The 22,404-nt window shown below is 51.2% G+C and overlaps 1 protein-coding gene across 1 annotated transcript; it reads left to right on the top strand.

Moving 5' to 3' along the window:
- The first annotated feature begins 920 nt into the window (after positions 1-920).
- NLGN3 (neuroligin 3) lies at positions 921-20,243 on the top strand. The gene is made up of 7 exons (XM_052663284.1): positions 921-1,377; positions 2,000-2,059; positions 6,011-6,070; positions 7,723-7,872; positions 14,130-14,315; positions 17,973-18,762; positions 19,400-20,243. Exons 1-7 carry the CDS (start codon positions 921-923, stop codon positions 20,241-20,243), a joined length of 2,547 nt encoding a protein of 848 aa, XP_052519244.1.
- Positions 20,244-22,404: the final 2,161 nt, after the last annotated feature.

Genomic DNA, 22,404 nt, shown 5'->3' with positions numbered 1-22,404 from the left:
TCCCCCGCCCTCTGTTGTTTATTTTACACTGGCTGAGCATCAACAATGCCTAGGGTGCTAGGCAGACTGCTTTCTGCCTCAGTTTCTGGCACCCCGTGTGAATTAGAGATAATTGCCAGAAAGGACTGATGCTTAAGTATTTGGAAGCAGTGAGGGCTGTGGAAAAACGTACAGGAGGGCCTGGGGACTGTTGTGAATGTCTGTCCTGCCCCCTGCCCTGCCAGAGAGAGAGGGGGTCTCTCTAGAGGCCCCTTTGCTTATGTGACGCATATTCCCTTATTCTGCCTTAGTCCTGGAGTGAGGTGCGCAATCCTACCCTCTCCTGACGTGGAGGACCCTATGGGGGTTATGGGTCTTGGAGGCTAGGAGCTCAGTGTCCAGGAAGAGTACCCAGGAACTTGAGCTCCACTTCCTGTTCCCCCACATGCTACTCTGGCTCCAGTTGACCCCGATGAACTCCATTGGCTGAGAAGTTGAAGTTGGGGACTGGCAACTTACAGTGGCAACAACTGTCCATCTCTCCATCCCCTTGGCTTTTCCAACCACTTCCCTGGGTGCAGCGGATGGCCCTGAATGGCAGTCTGAGGGTCCTTGGAATCCTGGGTGTGAAGAAACCTTTCTTAACTATAGGAGAACAGCCTGAGCACAGTAGGGCCCCAAAGACCCACTCCACAGTCCTCCCAACCATCTTGGATGACGCATACTTCCCTCTTTCCACAGGCCTGTCTGGCCCTGAGGGAGTCCCCTTTCTGAAGCTGTGGTGCTCGGACGACCTGCTCTGTACGTTGCCGGGCACCTGTAGGTGTCCCTCGAGAGTTCAGTTTTGAGGTTCAAGTCAGTGTGGCCATGAAGGGGCTGCCTGTTGGGCTGATGCTGTGACCCTGGAGTCTGCCTCTCCTGCCAGTCCCCCGGCCCGGAACATGTGGCTGTGGCTTGGCCCACCCTCGCTGTCCCTGAGCCCCAAGCCCACAGTTGGCCGGAGCCTGTGCCTCACCCTGTGGTTCCTGAGCTTGGTGCTGAGGGCCAGTACCCAGGCCCCAGCACCCACAGTCAACACTCACTTTGGGAAGCTAAGGGGTGCCCGGGTACCATTGCCCAGTGAGATCCTGGGGCCTGTGGACCAGTACCTTGGGGTGCCCTACGCAGCTCCCCCGATCGGCGAGAAACGTTTCCTGCCCCCTGAGCCGCCCCCGTCCTGGTCGGGCATCCGGAACGCCACACAGTTTCCCCCAGTGTGCCCCCAGAACATCCACACAGCTGTGCCCGAAGTCATGCTTCCTGTCTGGTTCACCGCCAACTTGGATATCGTCGCTACTTACATCCAGGAGCCTAACGAGGACTGCCTCTACCTGAACGTCTATGTGCCCACGGAGGATGGTGAGTGCGGCCAGGCGCTGTGCCCTCCCTGCTTCCCACCCGCCCCACCGTGTTTGTGGCTGGCATGTGGTCGTGTGCCCTGAAGCATGCATCTGTCTGTCTGTGAAAAGGCTTTTAACCATCACTTGGCTTGGCCTCCCTTTTCCTCCTCCCTGTTCTTTCCTCTCCCAGCATTGTCTGAGCTCCCATGTGTGAGTGACACTGTTACCACAGGATGGGCCTGGCCAGGCCTGAGAGCTTTGACAGGTCTAGGGCCAGATGCTGGATGGGGGTTCCCCGGGGGAGTATGGGTCACTGCTGGCAGCTTCCCCGCGGGAGGATGCTGGCTCCACCGGGCCCCCCTGTTGCCATTCCACCTGTGTGTGTGTGGCCAAGGGAGCTGGGTGTGTGTGGGGGGAAGGGGGCAACCTGGTGGGCAGTGCTTAGGTGCCTCCTCTTTCACTAGCTGATGCCTCCTCCCGCGGGGGTCACACTAAGGTAAGTGACAGAAACAAGGAGATGGTGGGACAGGCTCTCTGCCATGTGCCGCCTGCAGAGCAGCTATTGGGGCCTGGGGGGTGGGGGGTGCATGCCCCCGGGCAGAGGCCTCCTGTTATTTTTTAGTTTTTTATTCATTTTACAGTAAAGCGGATTTCCAAGGAATGCGCCCGAAAGCCCAACAAGAAAATTTGTAGGAAAGGAGGTAGGTAGCCAGCCGGCGGGGAGGGAGAGAGAGAGAGAGGGAGGGCTGCCTGCCCACCTGCCCTTGCCCCTGAGGACCCAGCCTTCCTTCAAGTAGCCCAGGCTCAGGGGGCGGTGAGCAGGCATAAATTCCACCTCATCCAAGGGCCCCGGCTCCCCTCAGGGAGGCTCTGGTGGCCTAAGGCAGGTTCAGAGCAGAAGCAGCAAAACCCCGTTTCTTTCAATCTTCCTGGCCCCCAATTCCACCCTAAAGTGTGTGCCAAAGACAGAGCCAGTGCTTTCCTCCAGGTCACCTCAGGAGAAACTCTAAGCCACCAAAATGGAGCCAGAGGCTCTGCCATTTTCCGGGTGAGGGAGTTGCCAGCTCATCCTTCCGTGCTCTTTCCCAGGTTGAAAGTTGAGATTCAACTCTCCAGCCCTGGAGCTTAGACCAAATTGTACCCAGGTGTAGTAACCCTGCCACCCTGTCTACTGCCTCTGGCCAGGGCATAGCTGAGTGCCCCCGGCTGGCCTGGTGGCAGACCTTGGGAGGTCTCTGGGAACTGTGGACTCTGGCGTTCCCAGTGAACGTGTCCGCTCTTCTCGGTCTGTCTCAAATTTCAAATTGGCACTCTTGCCAGGAGGAGTTTGTCCCCTCACCACCTGTATAATAACTCTTCTTGTTCCAACACCACTTTATGTTTTCTGCGAAGTATTTGCATACTTACCTCAGAAAATCCACCCCACCCCCCTTCTCTGGAAGCTTATACAGCACGAATTGGTTTCCCAATTTTACAGACGTGGAAACAGGCCCAGGGGAGTGACCTGCTGCTGCTCAAGGCCCCTTCCCTGGTCTGTGGCAGAGCCTGGACCAAAACCTGGGTCTCTTGACCCTCAGGGAAGTGTTCTTTCCACTGTAGCATGCAAGGCAACTCCCATCTGGTCATTCCCACCTCCCCTCTGAAACAAATGGTGAAATACAGATGGGGTGAATCAAATTGGAAGCAGTAACAGACTAAGGAACAGGTGGAAAATCACAGCCTGGTCCCTACAACCCTTTGGCAAGCTTGGAGTTTGTTTTCCCTTGAAATCATAGGGCAGGATTCCCCCAGGTGGGGTCATCAGGGACTGGATATTCCCTACCGAGTAAGAATCTCTTGGGAGAAGAGCCCGGAAATGTATACATAGCGCTTTTGATGCACACTGAAGCTCTGAGGGAGGTCCCCTGCCCTGGAGATAAGCTTTCCACCACCTCCTCACACCCAGCTCAGGGCTACAGTAAAGAGCTCAGAAGGCAATCAGTGAAAACGCTTTGGCATGAATGAAGAAAGGAGGTGGGGGTGCTGCGTAAAGAGTATGGGTCTGGGAGACACAAGCCTGGGTCCCATATCAGCTGCTAACTCACAGTGAAACCCATATCAGCTGCTAACTCACAGTGAAAGACAGTGAAGTCTTTTCCTTTGAGGACCTCTTTTTCTGCATCTGAAGGTGGTAGAGGACTATTCCAGTCTTAACATTCCTTTAACCTGTAAAAAAATTCATGAAGAGGGTCTGTTAAACCTGCTTCTAGTAGTTACTTGCTTACTTAGGTGTGGGGATGGAGGGGGAGGCGATGACATTAACCATTTCCTAGGAGCAGTTGATCCCCCCAGAGCACCAGTAAGAGCCTAGGGCAGTCCAGTACAGTCCTGAGAGTCCAGACCTGGAAGCGCCAGTCAAGTTCAAACATTTACCAATCGTGATTGTTGACTATGGGCAAGGCCATGTGCTAGGTGCTGTTGGGATGTGGAGGGATATGAGGTAGAGGAAAGATTTAGAAATAACTAAAGACTCGATCGCTACTCTGAAGAAGCTCATAGGCTAGTGTTGAAACTCAGCTGGTTTAGTGAAGCCCCACAGGCCAAGCTGGGAAGTGGGTTCCAGACAGTGTGGGAGAGGGCATCTGGTCATTTAGCTGCTCAAATTAGTTCCCTATCCAGGGCCTGTTGGCCATTTGGAACAGATTTTAAAAGCCTGCCTCTTGGGGGAGACCCGTCCGCAGAGATGGTTATGGGGGTGGTGTGTTCAGAGCAGGCAGGGCTGGCTGGGCACCTGCAGCAGCACAGTACCGGACTTGGAGGGGGGTTGGTCTAGCTAGTCCCTGGAGGGGCGGGGACAGGCATGGCAGCGAGGAGTTGCTCAGTGAGTACTATGCAGAGGGAGCAAAGCATCTGCAAAGGAGGCTGGGACAGTGCAGCAAGCCAGGGACATTCCCACAAGGGGACAAAAGGGATGCATCTTTTAAGTCAGGGTCCAGAGTAAGTGAAGAAATTCCTGGGGAAGGTGTGCCCTGTCCCCCAACCTCCACCTCCATCAAATTGGAGGGAATTCGTGTTTACGGATGAGTGATTCCTTGCTGTTTGAGGACGGGTGGGGGTTTCTGCTGCGTGGGTGATGATGCCCCAGGCCCCACAGGGTTTCTGAGGGCAGTGCTGTCGTCAGGTGTTAAGACGGTAGGCACCATGGGAGGTTCAGAAAGCCAGAGGCAGTTTCTGTCCCTCAGGCTGGGCTCTTGCCCTAGTTGTAAAGTTATTTTATAATTTGAGGGCGGCTCCTGTTTTGATTAATAGCTGTAAGGAAACCCAGACCAGCTAAGAAAGAAAGCTATTTGCTGCCTCCGGGCCAAGAGTATCTGATGTCTTAGACAAGAGGATAAGCCCTGGGGTACCATAGAATGACCTCTGTTTCCACACACTGATCAGCACCTGGGCGGTGGGTCTTCTTTCTCAAAGTCATTTTCAAGATGGACTTCCTGTCTCCTTAGAATGGGAAGGAGAGTTGGTGCCAGCTCAGCCAGGTCCTAAACTTCTCTCCTCTAGTTTCTTCTTTTCTCTTATTCCCTCCCTTCCCCCTTCCCCATGCTCCACCTCTTTTCCTGACTGATTTTTTCCCTTCCCTTTCCTCATCCCAGAAAGGTGGCATGGTGCCGTGGAAAGACCATTGGCTTTGGAATCAAGCAGACCTGGGTTTGGATCTCACCTCTAGCACTTCCTAGCTGTGTGATCTTAAGCAAGTCACTTTGCTTCTCTGATTCTCAGCTTCCCCATCAGTGAAACAGGAATAAAGATAGTCCCTCCCTCACTGGGGTGTAAGGATCAAACAATATGGCAGAAGTAGCGTGTCTGGCACATGGTAACCATTCGGTACATGGTAGGAGCTGCTACCATCATTCCTCTCTCTGTTTCTCTCTCTCTCTTCCTCTCTCTCTCTCATGTCCTTTTCCCCTTCCTTCTCTTCCCTCCCTCCCTCTCTGGCTCTCTTTTGATCTCCGAGCAATGCTTGCTGCTCTCAGGCCTGGTTCCTGTGGGCAGGAACCCCATTTGCCATTACTCAGAGCAGGTCCCAGCGAGGAAAAGCAGAGGGAAAGCTTCATCTCCCATTTTCTCCTGTGGGAATCAGGATCAGTTGAGACCCAGCTTGAGCCTACCCACTGGGCCCAAATAGCTTAGGGCTAGGGTCCCTGGCTCTGCCCTGACAGCTCACACCTGTAGCCACACGGTGGTGATGCCGCCTCTCACCCTTGCTGCCTGCCCCCACGCTCCAGCTCAGCTGGCCTGTGTACGCATGTGCAGCCCCTTCCACCTGGGAGAAGGCCTTCCCCTGAGATGGTCTCCAGCTCCATGCCCTGGCCCACCTCCTGCTGCCTCCTTCCTAACTGGGAAGGCGGTTGGCTGAGACAGGCTGTTGGGGACAGAGAGGCAGGTAGGGAGGTGCAGTGAGGCCAGCACAGCAGGGGCCTGCAACACCATCATCCTGATGAAGGTCTGGGCCTCAGCCCACCCATTCCCTCAGTTCTTGCCATCCCTCCTGCCTGTCCTGGGCCCAGGCCCAGAGCTGGCTTGCTGGGCCACGCTGCAGTCATGCTGTTTTTGAATTCTCTCTCTGTTTTGTTCTCTGTTCTGTGCTGTTGTGTCTCCCCGTGTCTGGTCCCCAGGATCCGGCGCTAAGAAACAGGGCGAGGACTTAGCGGATAATGACGGGGATGAAGATGAAGGTATTTGGGGGCTGCAGGGCGTGGCGGCTGGTGCATGGCACAGAGCCCCTCCCCCTCTCAATGGGGAGAAGCCCCGTCTGTCTGTCTGTCTGTCCGTTGGTGTGTTTCTGTTCCTGTACAAGGCCGTTGGGCTGTTCATCCATCTTTGGCCTGGTCAGCCACTGGGAGTTCCAGGGTGATGGACACGGCTGGCGGGAGCAGGGGACCACGAGCAGAGCCACGGGGTCCCCCACTGCCCGGAGACAGCTTCCTTCCCCATCTTCTGTGGTTCCTGGGCACCTGCCCCGACTGAGCAGCAGGGAGAGTGGAGAGAAAGCAGGACTGAGGAGGGCGGGGGCGGGATGGGGAGATGAGGAGAGGTGCAGAGGAACTTGAATGGCAGGAGCCCCTGTGTTTTTGTGGGGAGGTTGGCTCCTGGGAGGGGGAAGTGAGGAGTGAAGCAGTGATGACCGCAGGGGCTGGGGAACAGCGCCACCTAGAACCTCCTTGGCCTTCGCCCAAAAAGAAAAAGATGGCCTGGGGTCAGGGGCTGTATTAGGTTCAGGATGGCCACAAGAACCAGGCTGAAACACCAGGCTGAGGCCAATATGCCACAGACCAGGCAGTGGATGGCATAAGATCCTTGGGTGACGGTTGAACCAGTCTTCCTTCCTCCTCAGGAAAACAGGTTGTGTTTGCGGCAGCAGAGAGCATTCCCTTCTACCTCCATGCCCTGGCCCCCACCCCTGGGGGCCACACAGCTCAAGGGGGCCCACTGGTGGCTGGTAGGGTGTGCTGGGGCAGTGGGGTGCAGCCCAGCTCCCAGGCCGGGGGTGGGAGGTGTGCTGCAGGTCTAGGCGATCAGCCCTGTCCCCACTGGGACAGTCACAGCTTGGGAGCAACCGCTTAAAAATCCCTTGCTGAGTGGCCTCTGTGGAGGCTCCATCTTCACCTCAGAGCTGACTCGGGGTGGGCTCTCTCATTCTTAGTTCTGCCCCACCTCTTCCCCATCCCCAGTGTTTGCAGCTAAGTCTGCCTGATGTCCAGGGAGAATGGGGTAAATGAGCACATGGTTGAGAAACCATGTCAGTAAGGTCCCCCCAACCCCATCTCTGCCATTCTCTCCCCTGTCCCCACATTTTCCCTTGTTCTCTTCCTGTGCTGCCCCTTATCCCCACACCTCTTGTCTCTGTCTGCACTGGGGGGCCAGCTGCTGCCAATGGCCGTATTTCCATGTAACTGGTCTAGCCTTGGGGGTTTCAGGGCTCCCCAGCCCCTGCTCTCTAAAGCCATGTCAGGTCCCAGGACTCCTGGGTGCCCAGGGCAGGAACTCACTGATCCAGCTAAGGGACCAGCCCTTTCTCTTCCTCCTGCCCTCTGTCCCCCAGGGCTCAGCCACAGCCTCTGTAGAACTCACTGTATCAGGCACGCCTGGCTGCCTTCAGCTGGGAGGCACTTGAAACCAGTCTTTAAAAACATCACCAGAATCTGACTTTCTCTGGCCGATGGCCCAAGCTCTGGGCTGAACAGCCCCCTGAGTCCTGCCCTCAGAGATGGCAGTGGTGTCCTGGAACCTGGGATAGCTTTGCTGCCCGCACCCCACCCCAGGGCTGGCGGGGGTGGGGGAGGAAGGGCAGCCTACCCAGCCTGTGTCTCAACCCTTCTCCTTGCAGACATCCGGGACAGTGGCGCTAAGCCTGTCATGGTCTACATCCATGGAGGCTCTTACATGGAAGGGACAGGCAACATGATTGACGGCAGTGTCCTGGCCAGTTATGGCAACGTCATCGTCATCACCCTCAACTATCGGGTTGGAGTGCTAGGTATGGTTCCCTGTTGGATGCCTAGAAGGAAGCCTGAGCTCTCAAAGGAAGGATAGAAGGCTGAGGAGTTGAGAACAAGCCCCTGGGTTCTCTAGCTGGTGCTAATGATGGTGGTCACAAGGTTGTTATCCCATGGTTTTACCCAACTGCTCAGAGCTTACGCACATCCCTAGGTCCTTTCCTGGAATGTTGAGATGCCATTCCAAATTCAGTTCAAACTTCACACCCTTTCTTAGGCCTCAAGCTAGGTCTCTGCTTCCAGATTTTTGCATGGCTGAGTTTTGTAAAATCAATTTATTTTCTGGTGTCCTGTCCTTATCCCGACTCTCCCACCCTCACATTCCTAAACACCCTACACATACACAGATATTCCTTTTAGTCAGTCACACATCTGCACACCCATACACCCTCACATGTCCACATGTCCACATGGCCCGCATCCATCCGCATGTGTCCAACTATTTCTCACCTCCACAAACATACACACACACATCCCTACATCTACAGACCCCCTCACATATATGCACATTCTCCCACCACTCCATACACACTCCACACATATGTTTTCCCCAGCGCACATATCCAGATACCTGCATACCTCTCTATACTCCATATCCATACCCCGCATCTACACAGATTTTTCTCACCTTCCATGCGTACGTACACACACAGGTTCCCTCCACATCACTGTATCTACATCTATGCCCATATATACCACACATGCCCACCTCATGCTTCCCTCTACCCCCATAATGCACTCTACACAAAGACCCACACCCTGGGTCCGTACCCACACCCAAACACCACACATATGTATATGGGCACAGATGTAGATACAGGGATGTGGAGGGAACCTCTGTGTGTGTGTATGTGTTTGTGTGTGTGTACACATGGGAGGTGAGAGAAATCTTTGTAGATGTGGGGTATGGGTAAGGAGTGTAGAAAGGTGTGGGGTATCTAGATATGTGTGTTGGGGAGACTATATGTGTGGAGTGTGTATGGAGTGGTGGGGGAATCTTCTACACACACACAGATCTATGTCCCCCTACATAGCCCACTTCTGTATCCTCTCTCCTCTAACATCCACACACACGCATATATCCCTCAGCTTCCCTACATAAGCATGAACCAATGTTCCCCTCCCTACACATATAGGAGCCATACCTGCAAGTCCACACCTCCCCACCCCAAAGTACACAAATACTACATATATCCCTCATATCCCTGCTTCCACGTGTACATACACATTCCATGCTCTACATGTAATATGTGTTCCCTCTTATACGTCCCCCCTTATACACAAACCCACAGACCCCCATGCACATACCCACACGTACACACGTACATAAGCACACATACTCTTCCTATACACATCTAGCATATATATGTCCAATACATACATGTATACATATTCCTACCCCACAAATATACATGCATCCATATACCCACACCTGGTCATCCATATCCATACATGCATACACACTCATGCACACCCCACACTTACATACCCCATATACATACACTACACATTTCTTCTACTCTCTCCACACATATATCTCCATATACTCCTATCCCTTACACCACTGTGCTCCCACACATGCACACTTAGTTCTCAAATACCTCCTCATATACACCCTTATCCCCTTCCCCCACATACTTTGTCGCCCACATGCTTATTTTGGAGATTTAGGCTGCCCCTCTGCCCTGTGCCTTCCTTGATAACTGTTAATGCCTAACTGTGGCCAAGGTCTTGAGGTAAACAAGTGCCTCAGAGAGGGCAACCAAGCACACAGGCCTCTGAGGACGCATGCAGTCCCATACCCTTGGAGTGGCACAAAGAAGCCAACTTCCTGCCTGGAGGGCTGGTGTCCTCAGAGCCCCAGTGGGGGTCAGGGCTCTTTGTCAGGTCTGAAGGCCTGGGTGCTGAACCAACAAGTAGGCCTGGCTTCTTCAGGGCTGGTTGGCTGATGGGACCTTATTTTCATATACTTGTGAATATGTGGCTTTGCCTGTTCGAACCTCAGAGGCCCCAGAGCTGCATTTCACTTGTGGGTGCAGTTCCATACACAGAAAGGCCACCTCCTGTTGACTTTCCCTTAATACTATATGGGATAGCAAGACATCTTTTGGGGGTTCAGGCTGGAGAAATGATATTCCCTGAAAAAAGTGGAGCCTGCGTCCCATTCCACAGATCCAGATACTAGATGTGACGTATGTGGGGCATCTCCCTGGTCTCTCCACAGTCTAGTAGGCTTCGGGTTTCATAGTTCTGCCACTGCTCCTGTGGCTCTCGGAGTTGCCCCAGACATCATGGCAAGGCTCTCGTAAGCTGTTCTGTCCCACTGAGAAAGAGATTTGGAGTCTCTGACAGTAAAAATGGTACCATGCAGGTGGCTGTAAACCCACACACTTGGGCTGCCCAGTGCCTGAAGAGTAATGAATATACAAACATAATTACACACAGATATGCAGGCACACATGCATGGTTGCTGAAGGCCAGAAGTAATTCTGTTACTTTATTTTCTAAATGAGAGTGATAGAAAATGTTCAACTCAGCTGCTTTTAAAAATGATCAACACAAAGCGCCATTCTCTAAGGACCAATGGAAAGCACAGAGAATACTAAGAATATGCTTCAGTTCCGAAGTATCTGACCAGCTGGAATGAAGGCAAAGAAAGAGTGGAGAATTGGGGAAATGAGGGTAGAAAAGTAAGAAAGGGAAGGAAAGGATGGTAAAGAGAAAAGAGGATGAGCGTGACACAGAGAAAGGAGGCAGAGGAGAGACTCAGAATTTGAAGTGTCACTTGGGAGCTGTGGGCTGCAAGCTCCCTGTGATATCCTGGTTTGATGATTACTTAACAACCCTTCAGTTGCTCTAACCCTTAAGCTTGTATATCAGAAGTTTTTAACCTTTTGGGGAGTCTTGGACCCCTTTGAAATTGTGATAGAAATGATGGCCTCTTATCCCAGAAAATGCTTGTGTGCATACACACACACACACACACACACACACACACACACATACACACAAACTTATAGAAATTATTTCATGGATACTACTGAAACTCATCCACGAAATTCAGGTTAAGACCCCGAACACCACCTTACAACCTCCTCTCGTTGGCATAACCAGAACAGCACATCTTGGGGTTAAAAAAAACAACACATTTTTTAAAATGTTTACTTTTAAAGAATAAACATTTGTATTCTTTAGACTGAAATAGTTAATGATCAAAATAATACTACCCAAACCTCAGAAGGAGCCATTAAGTAAGATTTGGCCAGAAGTTTCCCACCACCTCCTGTGTGCCCTTCCGTGTCTGCTCTGGAACACAAATGTAATCAATAGGCCACTGATCGGACTCTGGATACATACAAGATGTTTTTGTCTCTTGGCGCCAGATATAGAACATGGGTTTGTCCCTATTTCTTGGGGATTTTGCTATATAGCTGAGGCTTTGTTTTGTTTCCCAAAACATGTGACCAGTTTTGGACCTCATTTATATGCATTCATTCACTCTCCTTCCCATCAGCTTCTCTGAGCCCTGAGCCCAAACAGACGGTTCCCTCCAAGGTGCTTCTTTAGACATCTTAGGTGATGCACATATTTTATTAGATGATGTCACAGGCGAGTCCATGGATCCCATCCAAGGCAGAGCGGTATTTATAATTTGAAAAGCCCCCACTGGGCTTGAGACCAACAAAAGAAAGGGACCTCAGCAGGATATAGGATGTGGATATCCCTGGGGCTGAAGAAGTGGGGGCTTGCTGAGTTTTCTTTCAGGTTTCAGAACTGAATCCTACATCCTTGCTCAGGTGCCTTCAGGCAAACTGAAAACCTGGTTAATGTCAAGCCTTGGGTGACATACTATCTGATTTTGATACAGTATACCAGATTCCCCTGTCTTCTGTTGACAAGCAGCTTACCATGTACTGCAGTATAAACTCGGGCCAAGGGAGACTGGCTCAGATTTGCTCTAGCAGTTTATGGAGTTTGGTGTCTCAGCCCTCATTCTCACATGGTTTTTCACTGGATGACTGAGTTACTGGGGAACCAGCAGCAAATGACTGCTCTTCCAAACTGCCAGGTTTTGTGTGTGTTTGTGGTCAGTGACATTTACTGTATCATCTGCCTGAGCCTGTTGGATAGAGCACTTCAAGCGGGATGCTTGCAGTAGGATGGTTGACATGACGTCATCCACAAGCTTCAGTGCCTCTTATCCTGAGGTTCATGGGACCTGAGGGAGAAGAGAGTGATGCTCAAATCCTCCACTCAGCCCTTTCAGGCCTTTGTTCCCAACCCAGGAAATTGGTTCATTTTGGAGAAATCTACTTTACTACATCCAAATGCAGGCTCTCCCTGCTGATTAGGACAGGTGTATTTGACACATTTCACTGAATGGTACCTTGGCAAAGACCAAAGCCAAGTCTACTATTGCCTAAATAAGAGACAAGGTAGAAAGAAAATGGGGGAAGGAGAGAGGAGGGAGGGGGGACAGGCAGGCTAAGAGAAACACAATGATTTTTGCTGGAGGGTCTCAAGGCTTGGACAGCCAGGTTGGATCTTGGTCAGCATACTTTTCAAGACTTGCAGGAACAACTTCAGCTTGTGAATGGGCCAGACAAGAAGCTGGTTCCCTTGTCTAGAGGCACAAGAGCTCCTCCATTCATCCTCATTCAGGCTTTCTCTAATTCCTTCTCATTTCCTCATTGGGAACCTGGGGCTAAAGAGGGCTTGTGACTAGATCCTGAGAGGAATTACTAAGTACTTTACATACTTAATTGCACCAAAGGTAAATTAATAACATACTTGAAGAGGGTAAAATGAGCTCTTTCACAGTAGCTAGATTCAGAAGGGCTCAAGAAAGACAGTGATGAGGTCTTGTGCCTGCTTGAGTCTGTTTGAATTCAGCTTCTGCCCATGGTCTACCAGGCCCATTGGAGAACTCTCTGTGAACTGAGGGAGCCTCCTCAAACATGGCCTCCCACAAAGTTGATCCCAGGGGCTGTGGATGAGCTTTTAACTGTGGAGTTAAAAAGTACTGACCCAGGTATAGGTTTTCAGTGTGTAAGAGCACCACAGCTATCCACCTGGAAAGAACCTTTCCAAAAGCCTAGGGCAGGAGATGATAGCCTTCCAAGGAACCTAAATATCAGGGAAGAGGATGAAATGAAGCAGCAAGATCAGACTAAAATGGAAGCAGGGTGGGGTGGGGGGAATATAGGACATCTCTGTGGGATAGCCAGCAGGTGGGTGGGAAGGTAGTTGCCATGGCAACAAGTCTCCATAGCAGCAAATCCCAGCAGGTGGGTGGGAAGGTAGTCTCCATGGTGACATGTCTCCTCAGCAGCAAATCCCAGTGGGTGGGCGGGAAGACCTGTTTCTGTGGTAATGAGCTGCACTGACTTCCCCATTTTTCCACCAGACGAAAAAGATGGTCTAACCCAGTGGTTTTCCAACTTTAGCAGGCATCAGAATTACCTGGAGAGCTTGTTAAACATAGAGATTGCTGGGCCCCACCCCCAGAGTTTCTGATTCATTAGGTCTTGGAGGATGGGAAAATGAGGACCTGCCCTGAGAATGAGGAGAAGGGGGCATCTGAGGCCCTGGAGGAAGTGGAAATGGACAAGCTTGGACAGGGGGTGCCAGGAGGGCTTAGGGATTATAGTCTCTTCGAATCTTAACTTCCTCCAGAGACAGAATAAAGGGAAAAGAGAAGTAGCTATAGATGTCTAGTGTGCTGAGCACGTCTGATATGCCTATGCTCATTTTATCCTTGATACAACCCTTTGAAGTATTTTGTCCCCATTTTACAGGAGAGGAAACTAGAGCCCAGGGATTTTCAATAAGTTGCCTAAAACTACATGGCCAGTAAATGGTAGAGCCAAGGTCCCTGCTCTTTCTACTCTATCTTGACAGGTGCTAGAGTAGTGTATCAGTTAGCACATCAAGGCAGAGGATGCTGGATACTGGCCATTTACAGTTCCTGCAGTTTAAGCCTCCCAACTGGAGGCATCCCTTTCAGACAGTCTGGAGACCCTGCCTTTCAAACTGGGGAATGAGTAGGAAGTAGGGAACTGATATTTCCCAGAGTGATGGTGCTGGACCTTGCAGAAAAGAGCAATGGTTAATGCTAACTGGGTGAAAAGAGCTACACTGCATGCTCATCCTCCATCCTTATGCCCCTGACAGTCATCGTCATCCAAATGCTCCATCCCTCCACCTTCACTGTCCTTGTGCCCTTTATTGAATTCAGGTTTCCTGAGCACTGGCGATCAGGCTGCCAAGGGCAACTATGGGCTCCTTGACCAAATCCAGGCCCTCCGCTGGGTGAGCGAGAATATCGCCTTCTTCGGGGGTGATCCCCGCCGTATCACCGTCTTTGGCTCAGGCATTGGTGCATCCTGTGTCAGCCTTCTCACACTGTCGCATCATTCTGAGGGTGAGTAGCTCTTGGAACAGCACAAGAACTAGCCAAGTGCTGGCTGCCGACCCTGACCCCAGGCCCTCCAGGATCCAGGGTGCCCAGCTTCATGTCCCAAGAGCACCCAGGGGAATCAGCAACCCTCGCCTACCAGCTCAGTGTCCCTTTGGGGAGAAAGTGAAAGTGAAAGTCATGTCTGATTCTTTGCGACCAGTCCATGGAACTCTCCAGGCCAGAACATTGGAGCGGGTAGCCGTTCCCTTCTCCAGGGGATCTTCCCAACCAAGGGATCAAACCCAGGTCTCCCACATTGCAGGCAGATTCTCTACCAGCTGAGCTACCAGGGAAGCCTTCTTTGGGGAGAAGTGGAAAGGAAATGTTTCTCTAGGGGAAGATATATATCTCCCAGTGTGAGAGAGGAAAGGAGAGAATCCCATTTATATCTTGAGAAAGGAAGGTTCTCCTTGTGATGTGGGAGTCTTATTGAGGAGTGTGGGAGTAGGATGTCTCTCTCTCTCTCTCTGAAGGGACACTGGCTCTTTTTGGGCAGGGGAAATCTTTCTGTGTGGGAAGGACACGTGACTTCGGGTAGAGCTCTAGAATGGAAATTAGTTTTTAGGTGTAAGAAACACTCATTCTCGGCCTTCATCTCTGAAGAGCAAGTCTGTGTAAGACAGGAACTGCCCTTGACAGGGGAGACGGGACCAAAGCCAGCATTAAAAACCTGTGGATGAGCTTTGTCTGAGGGATGGCAAGTTCTTATCACACTCCAGACCAAACCTCTCCCACCCCCAAGCTGTATGATCCCAGCTAAGGGAGACTTTAAGTTTTAGCCTGATGGGAAGCCTCTGCCAGTGACGCTTCCAAGGGGGCCAAATAGACCCTTTTTTGTGTTCAGCAGGAAATGTTCTCTTCATCTGTGGACTATGAGTACATGCTAAGTTGCTTCAGTCATGTCCAACTCTTTGCGAACCTATGGACTGTAGCCCACCAGGCTCCTCTGTCCATGGGATTCTCCATGCAAGAATATTAGAGTGAGTTGCCATACCCTTTTCCAGGGGATCTTCCCGACTCGGGGATAGAACCTGTGTCTCTTCAGTTCAGTTCAGTTCAGTCGCTCAGTCGTGTCCGACTCTTTGCGACCCCATGAATTGCAGCACGCCAGGCCTCCCTGTCCATCACCATCTCCCGGAGTTCACTCAGACTCACGTCCATCGAGTCAGTGATGCCATCCAGCCATCTCATCCTCTGTCGTCCCCTTCTCCTCCTGCCCCCAATCCCTCCCAGCAGCAGAGTCTTTTCCAATGAGTCAACTCTTCACATGAGGTGGCCAAAGTACTGGAGTTTCAGCTTTAGCATCATTCCTTCCAAAGAAATCCCAGGGCTGATCTCCTTCAGAATGGACTGGTTGGATCTCCTTGCAGTCCAAGGGACTCTCAAGAGTCTTCTCCCACACCACAGTTCAAAAGCATCAATTTTCAGCACTCAGCCTTCTTCACAGTCCAACTCTCACATCCATACATGACCACTGGAAAAACCATAGTCTTGACTAGGCGGACCTTTGTTGGCAAAGTAATGTCTCTGCTTTTCTATCTAGGTTGGTCATAACTTTTCTTCCAAGGAGTAAGCGTCCTTTAATTTCATGGCTGCAATCACCATCTGCAGTGATTTTGGAGCCCCCCAAAATAAAGTCTGCCACTGTTTCCACTGTTTCCCCATCTCTTTCCCATGAAGTGATGGGACCAGATGCCATGATCTTCGTTTTCTAAATGTTGAGCTTTAAGCCAACTTTTTCACTCTCCTCTTTCACTTTCATCAAGAGGCTTTTGAGTTCCTCTTCACTTTCTGCCATAAGGGTGGTGTCATCTGCATATCTGAGGTTATTGATATTTCTCCCGGCAATCTTGATTCCAGCTTGTGCTTCCTCCAGCCCAGCGTTTCTCATGATGTACTCTGCATAGAAGTTAAATAAGCAGGGTGACAATATACAGCCTTGACGTACTCCTTTTCCTATTTGGAACCAGTCTGTTGTTCCATGTCCAGTTCTAACTGTTGCTTCCTGACCTGCAGGTTTCTCAGGAGGCAGGTCAGGTGGTCTGGTATTCCCATCTCTTGAAGAATTTTCCACAGATGTGTCTCTTACATCTTCTGAATTGGCAGGCGGGTTCTTTACCACTAGCGCCACCTGGACTGTAAGAGCCCTTTCTACCTCTGAGAGGCAAAGATGAGCTTCTCAAAATAAGTGTCCTTCTCTAAAGTAAGGAAAACCATGAGAGAGAACACAGTTTTTCACTGAAATCCACCTTATGAGTTAGTGATATTCTCACAGGAAGACTTGCTTTCTCTCTTTGAAGAAGGCCTGTCTCTCTCAGGGAGAAAAATCACCTTTTCTGACCTAGAAATTCTGCCTCTGTCCCTCCAGAGACTCCATGAGGGAAGACTAAGGTGGGAAGTAGGCAACTTAAAATGTGTTCCTAGGTGATGGTATGGGAACAGGAATTCCTTTTTTCCATCAAGGAGAGTGAAGTGACGAGTGGTGAAGGTGCCTCTGTCTGGAAAGAGGAACAGTGCCTCCTCTGATTGGGGACTATTTCCCTGGGAGGAGAAAGCCTTTCTTGGTGTGGTGCTAATTCTCTGTCTCATAGTGGGCCTGTGTCCCTGGCAACCTGGCTGCTTTAAAGATTTATTCTCTCTGTCTTTCTGTAATTGATTAATGGAGAATAATCTTTCAAAAAATGAGGCTTTCTTATGTAGTCATCTATATTTCTCTCCCTCTCTTTTTTACCCATGCAGACTCTCTTCAACTCTCTTTCTTTCTCTCTTTTCTGGCTATGTCATATGGTATACAGGATATTAGTTCCCTGAACTGGGCTCAAACCTGTGGCCCCTACATTGGGAACACAGAGTCTTAACCACTGGAGCACCAGAGAAGTCCCATAAACTCTTTCTCTTTGAGGAATAGAACGTGCACCTGTGGGCCAGAGTTTCCCTTACTTGGGAATGTTGAGGTCAGAGAAAGAATGATACCTTTTTTCCATAGAGGGGAAGAATCATCTACATTTTGAGTTTGGGGGACTGGCTCCTTCTTAGCAAGGGGAAAATCTGGACCTGAGGCATCAGTAGCTTCAGGAGAAGGAAAGACTCTGTGGAGACTACAGTTTGGGAGGGCACATGCCCTGGAGACCTTCAGACCACAGGGCCTTTGCCCTCAGGAATCCTTCCCCAAACTCCGAGAACGTGAAACTCTCTCCTGCCTGCATTTCTCATCCCTCATGAAAAAGACCCCTTTGTGGTGGAAGCGCCAGCTCCCTGGTGGTGTGCTGGCACAGAACTGGGCCCAGCTGGGCAGGAAGCAAGAGGGGAAGAAAAGGAGAGATAAAGAGAGGGAGCCTAAGGAAACTGATGTCTGGGACCCAAGGGGTTAATTCTTCCTAGCATTTCCTTAACCCCAAAGTTACCAACCACCATCCTAGAATGAGGAGACAAGAAACAGGCAAGGGACCAGTCAGGAAAGGAGCTCAACAACCCCTCCTCTAGTCCTAACCCATCGTTCCAGCAAAAGGGTTATTCCTTCTTCACAGCCCATTCAACCCAGAGGGCGACCTCAGTAAAACAGGAATGAAGAGGTGTTTGATCTGTCACGATGATCTGACTTGGTGCTGTCTATTTTCTAAGGGCTTTTCCAGAGGGCCATCATCCAAAGCGGTTCTGCTCTGTCCAGCTGGGCTGTGAACTACCAACCGGTGAAGTACACCAGCCTGCTGGCAGACAAGGTGGGCTGTAATGTGCTAGACACGGTTGACATGGTGGACTGTCTTCGCCAAAAGAGTGCCAAGGAGCTGGTAGAGCAAGACATCCAGCCAGCCCGCTACCATGTGGCTTTTGGCCCAGTGATTGATGGTGATGTCATTCCTGATGACCCAGAGATTCTCATGGAACAGGGCGAGTTCCTCAACTATGACATCATGCTAGGTGTCAACCAGGGTGAGGGGCTCAAGTTTGTGGAAGGGGTGGTGGACCCTGAAGATGGTGTCTCTGGCACTGACTTTGACTATTCAGTCTCCAACTTTGTGGACAATCTGTATGGCTATCCTGAGGGTAAGGATACCCTGCGGGAGACCATCAAGTTCATGTACACAGACTGGGCAGACCGTGACAATCCTGAGACCCGCCGTAAGACATTGGTGGCACTCTTCACTGACCACCAGTGGGTGGAGCCCTCAGTGGTGACGGCTGATCTGCATGCCCGCTATGGCTCGCCTACCTACTTCTACGCCTTCTACCATCACTGCCAGAGCCTCATGAAGCCTGCTTGGTCAGACGCAGCTCATGGGGATGAAGTACCCTATGTTTTTGGTGTCCCTATGGTAGGCCCCACTGACCTCTTCCCCTGCAACTTCTCCAAGAATGATGTCATGCTCAGTGCTGTTGTCATGACCTACTGGACCAACTTTGCCAAGACTGGGTAAGGAGAAGGTGGGGGTTCTTCTACTTTGGGACCCTAGCGTGCCCTCCCCTCTGCTCCTCTACCTAAACCTCTTCCATCATCTCCCTTCCTAAAACAGTCACCAAATCTTGATTGGTAACCCCTTCATCCCTCTCTGTACATCCTCTTATCTAGTCTTTCATGCCATTTCCTTCCCTTAAAAATTTTTGTGGAGGTTCAGAATTTGGTCAGCGTTAGGATCAAGCAGGAATGAGAATTACTGGCATAACTATGGGATTTGAGTTTAGATGGTAAGAAGCCAGGTGAAGTGGGAATAAAGTACATTCAGAAAGCCTTTAAAGGGCTCTTGGAAAAACTGGGCAGCTGAAAAGATGAATGGATGCTCTGTAACTTGTGAGAAGAAGCGTCCTATCGCTTGATCTCAGAGGATGGGTGCAGGGGAGGATATGATGGTTTCCATGATGCCATGGGCAATAGGAGTTCAAGGTCTGGGGAAGATGAGGGGTATGGACAGGGTGAGGGACCCCAAAAAAGATGGAAATGGTAGAACATTCTGGACTGGGGAAGGGGTTTAGGGCTGAGTGTTAAAGGAAGAATCTGGGCCTTTTCCTCATTACATAGAGTGGTGACCCCAGATTTCCATGTGGTATTTCAGGGATCCCAACAAGCCGGTCCCCCAGGACACCAAGTTCATTCACACCAAGGCCAACCGCTTTGAGGAAGTGGCCTGGTCCAAATACAATCCCCGAGACCAGCTGTACCTTCACATCGGGCTGAAGCCAAGGGTCCGCGATCATTACCGGGCCACTAAGGTGGCCTTTTGGAAACACTTGGTGCCCCACCTATACAACCTGCACGACATGTTCCACTACACGTCCACAACCACCAAAGTGCCGCCCCCGGATACCACCCACAGCTCCCACATCACCCGCAGGCCCAATGGCAAGACCTGGAGCACCAAGCGACCAGCCATCTCCCCCGCCTACAGCAACGAGAATGCCCAGGGGTCCTGGAACGGGGACCAGGATGCAGGGCCACTCCTGGTGGAGAACCCGCGTGACTACTCCACTGAATTAAGCGTCACCATCGCTGTGGGGGCCTCCCTCTTGTTCCTTAATGTCCTGGCCTTCGCTGCTCTCTACTATCGGAAGGACAAGCGACGTCAGGAGCCCCTGCGGCAGCCCAGCCCTCAGAGGGGAGCCGGGGCTCCTGAACTGGGAGCTGCTCCCGAGGAGGAGCTGGCAGCGCTGCAGCTGGGTCCCACACACCACGAGTGTGAGGCGGGTCCCCCCCACGACACCCTGCGCCTCACCACGCTGCCTGACTACACACTGACCCTGCGGCGCTCCCCTGATGACATTCCACTCATGACCCCCAACACCATCACTATGATCCCCAACTCCCTGGTGGGGCTGCAGACATTGCACCCCTATAACACCTTTGCCGCAGGGTTCAACAGTACTGGGCTGCCCCACTCACACTCCACCACCCGGGTATAGTAGCTCTAGCCCAGAGCACAGCCTATATCCTGATTCTACCCCTCCCAGATCCACAAAAACACATGCACACTTGCACACACACACACAGACACATGCAGACATCTATGTATACGCACGCACCCACACCCAACAGCAGACCCACGTGCACAAACATAGACAGATATGGACATGCACCCACATGTGCAACAACACAAATAAGGAAGTAAACCTGAATAAGCCCTTCAAATGGAGACACACATGAGTCCTTGGGAAACTGAGGACCCATGGAACAGCAGCTGAAGCCGGCTCCCAGACCTGACCACAGACACTCCCAGGGAGCCTGAAGCACCAGCTGGATACCCCTTGGTGCTCGCCTTCCACATCTCTTGGAACTGCACCACCCGCCAACTCCAGACTTGGGAGCTTTAAAGAGCAGAGTAGCTCTTTCTCCCTTAGACTTGGTCTTTTTTCTGGGTCTCGTTTTTGTTGATTTTTAAAAAAAAAAAAATTGGAACAAATGCTTCTCCAACCCATGAGTGCAAAGAGGCTCCGGAAGGGAGGGCTCCAGGCCCAGGTCTCTCTGGCTTTGGAACTCCCATTGCTCACACAATGACTGAGAAACATGAGCCCCAAGAAAGAAACAGATTCGGGCAAGACCATGGGGGAGAAGGAGGAAGGGGTTGTCACTGGATGGGGTTGGAAGGCCATAGGGGGCAACTCACCAGCCACCTCTATCTCTGTGGAGGGCTGTGGAGACCACAGGTGACCTGCGTTCCCCAGGAGCATTGGCCTCCCTAGACCAGGGGACCCCAGATTTGGTGAACGAGGTTTTGTGGAGGCCATGTCATTATTGGGGGCCCTGGGTGTAAGCTGGGTCCTACCTCTGCCCTTGGGGTAATGCTATCAGAAATTCGCCCCATTTTCTTTAGAGTCTCTTTCGTGTATGTCATTTCTCTTTCAAAAAGACGGTGTTTTTTTGTTGTTGTTGGCTTTTTTTTTTTTTTAAAGAAAAGTTCTTAAAACACTAACGGAAACCCATGGAGTTTGTCCTTTGTAAAAATTTTAAACACAGTGTCTTGATATAAAAATAAAAAATCCAGTTAGCACTCCCAACCTGCCTCCCTTGCACAGGCCTTGCCCCGACAGACCTCCTGGCAGGGCACCTCTGCGGGTGAGGACTCACAGTCTCCCTCAACATCCTGTGCCTTTAAGCTGATACAAGTCTGGGCAGCTGGCTGCTGACCCCCTGCACAAAGGCCTCTCAAATCTTAATCAGGTTGCTGTCCCCACCCCCACCCTCACCCCCCAACGCTCTGGGTTCCTGCGGCTGAATTCTCCTCGGGCCTCCTAATGAAACTGCAAAAATAACACTTCCTTCTCCACTGCGCCATGGCTTCTGCGGCCACCGCCACTGCAGCCCGCTGCTGGCTCTGCCACCATCGCCACCACCCTGCCCTCGTCCTGGACCTGGACGACTGGGAGCTGGGACGAGGTCCGCCCTCTAATATGCTGAAAATTCTTTTTCATGTCTGAATCCAGTGCAGCATCAGATATGTGGACTCCCTGGCCTTGGGTGACTGACAGAGCAGGGGCCCTCTCCTCCCCAGGGATACTGGTTTCCTGTTCCGTGAATTAGAATTGGAGAAGTCACTGGGGCCCTGGCAGCATTTCTCTCCAGGACTGTGATCAGTGGCTCCCTGTCAACCCTGGGGGACAGATTCAGTGGGCTCCACAGAGTTAGCATTATGGTATCTCATATTACCCACACTGACTTGAAGGACTAAACCAGGAGTCTGCTCCTCAAGTGTGACAGTTAGGTGGGGTTGCTGACACCTCAGAAACCAAGAATAGCATTCTTCAAAGTGTCCCTGATGGAATGAAGGAGATGAACCAACACAACACGATGACGTTCAGAGGGAACAAACACAAGGTAGTAAAAAGACCAAAACCAAGAACTAAATACTAATATGGTATGTGGGGGCAAAGGAGATTGGCAATGATTGACTTGACCTAGGTTAGTTAAAAAAAGAAACTAGAACTGGGGGGAGGATGTCAGGGTGGGTCTTGAGTTGGATGAGTCCCTAATGTAGAACTGGTTTTCTCCTCCTTCCCTCCTTCCTCTCACCCTATTCTTTCTCTTCTTCCCCCCATCCCTTCCTTCTTTCTTTCCAAAACTAACTTG

This window comes from Budorcas taxicolor, chromosome X, assembly GCF_023091745.1.
Source record: "Budorcas taxicolor isolate Tak-1 chromosome X, Takin1.1, whole genome shotgun sequence".
NCBI classification, from domain to species: domain Eukaryota; kingdom Metazoa; phylum Chordata; class Mammalia; order Artiodactyla; family Bovidae; genus Budorcas; species Budorcas taxicolor.
This window is presented reverse-complemented; position numbering and strand designations above follow the sequence as displayed.

Bases quoted from the DNA above. Each gene is read 5' to 3' on its own strand.
- NLGN3 (XM_052663284.1), top strand. From the start codon at position 921: ATGTGGCTGTGGCTTGGCCCACCCTCGCTGTCCCTGAGCCCCAAGCCC. The intron at 7,873-14,129 runs GTATGGTTCCCT...TATTGAATTCAG, and splicing joins CTATCGGGTTGGAGTGCTAG to GTTTCCTGAGCACTGGCGAT. The intron at 18,763-19,399 runs GTAAGGAGAAGG...GTGGTATTTCAG, and splicing joins ACCAACTTTGCCAAGACTGG to GGATCCCAACAAGCCGGTCC.